Genomic DNA, 5,118 nt, shown 5'->3' on the forward strand with positions numbered 1-5,118 from the left:
AGATGGGAGGTGTGGCGGGGGTGTGGCCAGCTTTTTCGCACGCGCCCCCCCCCCCCTGCGCCTGGGCTCGGCGCGGAGACGCGGACAGCTCCGCACACAAGATCCTGAAGGGGGAGCAGATCTCCCCCTAGATCTCCTCCTGGGGTGGAAGCTGTCGGAATAGAGGCCGTCCTTTGCACCTGCCCTATGTCCCCAAAAACGATGCAGAAGCACAAAGAACCCTCCTCCCTGCCCCCCAACTCCGCTCTCCACCCGCACAAACTTTCCTTGTCTTTAAAGCAGGGGTCAGCAAACTTTTTCAGCAGGGGGTCAGTCCACTGTCCCTCAGACCTTGTGGAGGGCCCGGACTATATTATGGGGGAAAATATGAATGAATTCCGATGCCCCACAAATAACTCAGAGATGCATTTTAAATAAAAACACACATTTTACTCATGTAAAAACACCAGGCAGGCCCCACAAATAACCCAGAGGTGCATTTTAAATAAAAGGTCATATTCTACGCATGTAAAAACATGCATGCTGATTCCCGGGCCGGATTCAGAAAGCGATTGGGCCAGATCCGGGCCCCGGGCCTTAGTTTGCCTACCCATGCTTTACAGTGTTTGGTTTTGGGTCTCCGCCCCCTCGGGAGGGAGGAGCCGAGGAGCCCGGCCTTCTCCGCCAGCCCCTTCCGGGAAGCTGCCGTGGCCCGACTGTCAGCGACTGCAGTCCGGGAAGCCGCTGCGCCCTAGTGAAATTGGCGCGAGAGCCTGCAAACCAGGTGAGGATTTTCCGCAGCTGCATTTGCGTGTTCCCCACCCTCGCTCCAGGCGACCTCTGCTGCTTGTTGTCACTCGCTTGCAGGCTTCCTCTCATGCTGTGTTGTGCGTTTGTTTGTTTTTGCCTCCACCACGCAGCGGGGTGTGGGGGGGTGTGAGAAGTTTTAGGTGTTCCTACCTGGGGATGGGGGGCATGGTGGCGGCGGTGCTAAGAACCGTGAGTTAGAAAGGCCGAATCCTTCAATTTTTGAAAATGAGTCAAGGGGCGGGAGCAAAGAAAGAGAAGGAGAGAGAGGTGATGTCATTTATTTATTTGTTTGTTTGTTTGTTTTCATGAAAAGCTATCCACGGCTTTATTGTAAAAAGGGGGGAAAGTTTCATATGGCTTCTAAAAATTGTTTAGATCACTCCTAAAAGCATGTTAGTTTCCTTCCCCGTCCCCTCCCTCCCAGCAGAATGACTGGAATGGGGCTTTAGAGGGGAGAAAGATAGCTTCCTGCTTGAAGCTCCACTACACTAATTTTGCATTGGGAAGTGGAAGAAGGGCTGTGTGAACTTGTTGTGATGGGTGAAGCACTCTGTGCTCACAGCTTGCGTTTCAGCGTGCTCTGTGGAAAATAAAGCCTCGGGCTTGGGAATTAGCCCTTGTGACAGAAGCCCAGGATTCCTGGTTTCCTGGCCCCCTTCTGCCCACAAGGAGTGACCCTGCAGGAATAGAATCCCTCAGACTAGAATTCCTATAGTCTGCAGAAATGCCACAGGATTCTGGATCTGGGGGGTCCTAGCCTTCTGCAGTTTAAGAAACCGTGGCACACTCTCTCTTAAGATTGCCACTTTCCCTTAATATTCTGGCACAGCTTCTTTGCGATGTGGAGAGAGGCAGGAGGAGGATAATGGCAATGATGTTATCCCCGATCTCCTACAGCAGTGTTCCCCAACCTTGGGCCTCCAGCTGTTTTTGGACTACAACTCCCATCATCCCTCGCTAGCAAGACCAGTGGTCAAGGATGATGGGAATTGTAGTCCAAAAACAGCTGGAGGCCCAAGGTTGGGGAACACTGTCCTACAGCACAGGAAAAGCTTTTCCTGTTGTGTTTCTGCTTCTTGTGCCAGATCTGGTTAATTAATAGGACACTTGGCGCCTGTAAACATCTAGTGGTCATTGGTCTTCCACAGCTGAGAATAATCCCAAGAAGAAGCCTGAACTGCAAACCACAGTCCTTGATCCCCGGTTTTGTGCCTCTTAAAAGCGCAATCTCACAGGAACACAAGGAGCTGTCTAATTCCGAGTCAGACCACTTGTCTGTCTAGGTCAGTATTGTTTACACTGACTGGCGGCACCTCCCCAGGGTTTCACACGGGGGCTCGTTTCCCATTCCTACCTGGAGATGCTGGGGTTCAACCTGGGATCTTCTGCATGCAAAGCAGATGTTCTGCCTCTGAGCTGAGACCTTTCCCAGTATTCAGCTTGTACACGCTATTTGCTTATGAAATCCCAGAATTGTAGAGTTGGAAAAGGACCGCAAGGGCCATTTAGTCCAACCCTCTGCAATGCAGGACTCCCTTTGCCCAATGTGGGGCTCAAACCCACGACCCTTAAGAGTTTCATGCTGTACCAACTGAGCTGTCTTGTTGAGATTTACAGATAAATGCTGGCGAACTCAGTATTTGCAACTCAAATTGCCACAACAGCATTCTGAATCTAGGCAGGGGAACGTATAACAGTATATGCATATAACATTGTCCAGTTAGGTGCTGCTAACAAGCCAAATCTCTGGGAGACGAGGCCCAAGGCACAAATGCATACTAAAGTTATGTAAACAGGGGAAATGCCCTAGGAAAAATGGCTGACTTCCAAAGGAAAATGAAATTAAAACATCTGTCATGGCACAGTGTTTGCAGATACAACAACGCACACCTATCCGGATTTGAGAGTCGAAAGCCAGCCCTACTTCTCATAATCAAACTAGATAAACAAGATCACCTTGGGGACAAAGTAGGCTGTTCAAGTATTCAGTAGGAACTTGTTGAATGATGTAGGGTAATGATCTCCCGCTTGAATGTGCCATAAGGTTAGGGTGCCTAACGGTGGGCTCAGGTGCAGAATCTAGCTTCCTGAGAATTTCAGCTTTACATATAAGTGTAACTGCAAACACACGTGAGCTTCTGGCCCACAGGTTTGCAAAGATTTCCTTGAGAAAGGACACAGGCAGAAGAAATCCAAGATCTCAGATGTGTTTTCAAATGACATTTCACTGGGCTCTGCACAGCACCTTAGAGCCAAATCAGAATAAATTGTGCTATATCATTGTTGCTTTTTAAGGGGGCAGAAAATAATGAAAAACAAGATGTTCTCAACAGAGGTGTTATTGATGCAGTTTGGATGCCACTGGCACAGAATGTCACATTTTTTTTAACACAGTCCTGAGTTAAGGGTCACTTCATTGCTTTGTATAACTAAAACATGTATTTCTCATTTCCCTTCCCTCTCTACCAGCAACAGCAACTCACATTTCGTGATAGATTGCCTCTGGACCTGGAGGTTCCATTAATCTGTATTTGCTGACACCTGTCGATAAGAACCTCTTCCGCATCTCCCCACCCCGGGACATCCATGGCTGCCATTGTGCCCCGGGCAGACTCCCGTGGCACAGACATCTTTGCTACCCGCCACGGTTTCTTCGTCGTCCGCTCGGACCTGGGTTGTTTCCTCCAAGCGCTCGACTTCCGTTTGGGGCAGGACCTCCAAGTGTGGGATCTGCACCCGGCCTGCCGCGGTGCGGACCACTACGTGGGGGACCCCACCAGCTCCGCCATCTACCTCCTCCGCGGGGACTCGTTCTGCAAAGTGCTTGACCTGAGCTCCGAGCCGCCCTCCAGTACCCTCCCGCTGCACCCCAGCTGCCAAGGAGGCAACCATTATGCCTTCTGCGAGGGCCGGTTCTTCATCTTTTTCCTGACACGTGGAGTGGTCCTATCCGTGGCCGACCTGGCCACTGGGGCCACGGCTAAGGAGATCTGCTTGGAGCCAGCACTTCTCAACGGACTGTATTACTATGGTGCAGACGCCAGCCACCTCGCTTGCTTAAGGATGGATGAAGAAAACGGGCTTTGTGGCTACCTTTTTGGAGCGGCAGGGCCCAAGGAGACCTTCTCCATCCACCCTGACGTGGTCTCCTTCCTTCCTGGGGGGCTGGGCCACACCCACGGGGCTGCCTTTGGCGCTTGGGAATGCCTCAAGCTGATCTCCAATGCCACAGACCTGCCCATGCCCAGCAGCCACGAAATCACCCGCAAAGTTGGTTCCTCGAAGCTGGCGTTCAGTCAGAAATACCGTGTCTCTGGATCTCTGGATCCAGAGTCCCTGGCCGCCTCCCTTCTCCAGCACCAGTTTTCCCTCCCCGTCGCTTACGGTGGTCTGGGGCTTCGGACGGAGCAGGAAGAGTGGGAGGAGGCAGCTGAGGAAGGAGAGGCTTTGCGGGTGATCTTGCAACCCCGTCAGAAGCTGTACTGGTGGCATTACCAGCTGGGGTTGGGCAAAGAGCCCCTCCTCTACTGCCGGTCTCTGAAAGTCACCCGCAGCCCCTCGCCACCCACCCATATACCTCTGCCACAGGTTGATTCTTGATGCCAGGACTAAGCGACAAGAATCTGATGTTTGTTCGGTTGGGGTTGTGCATACAATAAGAGCGCTGCTTGCTTGCTTGCTCCCTGCCCTGGCACGGCTGTGCTTCCGGTTTGTTTTGTTGTTACACCCATTTCACAGGCGGTAAAACAAGTTGCTGGGCTTCTCTTGATGTAGAAGGGGCCTGTGTCACACTTGGTGGAGGTCATGAAACCACTACTGTTCAAATAATAATAAATGATAACAACATTAAGTCTTCCCGAGCATTGTATGGTAGGAGGGCTCCTAGGTGTCTATATTTTATTAACTTTTTTAATAATACTTTTTATTAATCCTGTAAAATTTCAAATTCTGTCATTCCATGACCAACAAACATGTAGCTTGGTCAAGAAAACAGGTTTATTTTCTTAGCTTTTAAAAACAGTCCAGTTTTGTTTTTGTTTTTACATCCCAGGAAAACAAAACAAAATTTCTTCTTTTCCTTGACTGGGAATGGAATTGGATATTTTGCCATTTTCTACGTAACGGAGAAGAATTTTCTTTTCATTTTTTAAAAGGAAATATATATATATATATATTTGAAAATAATAATTTGTTATCCCAAACTGAAAGAGCACACCATAATCTACATGTTGGGTTTAAATTTAAGAAATTAAAATCTCATAATGTTATATATATATATATATATATATAAAATATTTACTGTCTTAAAATTCAGGAAGTGTGCTCAAC

At 49.2% G+C, this 5,118-nt stretch overlaps 1 protein-coding gene across 2 annotated transcripts; it reads left to right on the top strand.

Moving 5' to 3' along the window:
* The first annotated feature begins 637 nt into the window (after positions 1 to 637).
* On the top strand, positions 638 to 4,639 carry LOC114581919 (uncharacterized). 2 transcript variants are annotated; one of them, XM_077916945.1, is made up of 3 exons: positions 679 to 763; positions 1,875 to 2,072; positions 3,259 to 4,639. In XM_077916945.1, exon 3 carries the CDS (start codon positions 3,376 to 3,378, stop codon positions 4,387 to 4,389), a length of 1,014 nt encoding a protein of 337 aa, XP_077773071.1. In that variant the 5' UTR covers positions 679 to 763; positions 1,875 to 2,072; positions 3,259 to 3,375; the 3' UTR covers positions 4,390 to 4,639. The 2 variants fall into 2 exon arrangements, with proteins under 2 accessions (XP_028558472.2, XP_077773071.1); XM_028702639.2 differs by lacking the exon at positions 1,875 to 2,072 and having other exon boundaries at positions 638 to 763.
* Positions 4,640 to 5,118: the final 479 nt, after the last annotated feature.

The sequence above is a fragment of the Podarcis muralis genome, chromosome 13, assembly GCF_964188315.1.
Source record: "Podarcis muralis chromosome 13, rPodMur119.hap1.1, whole genome shotgun sequence".
NCBI lineage: Eukaryota > Metazoa > Chordata > Lepidosauria > Squamata > Lacertidae > Podarcis > Podarcis muralis.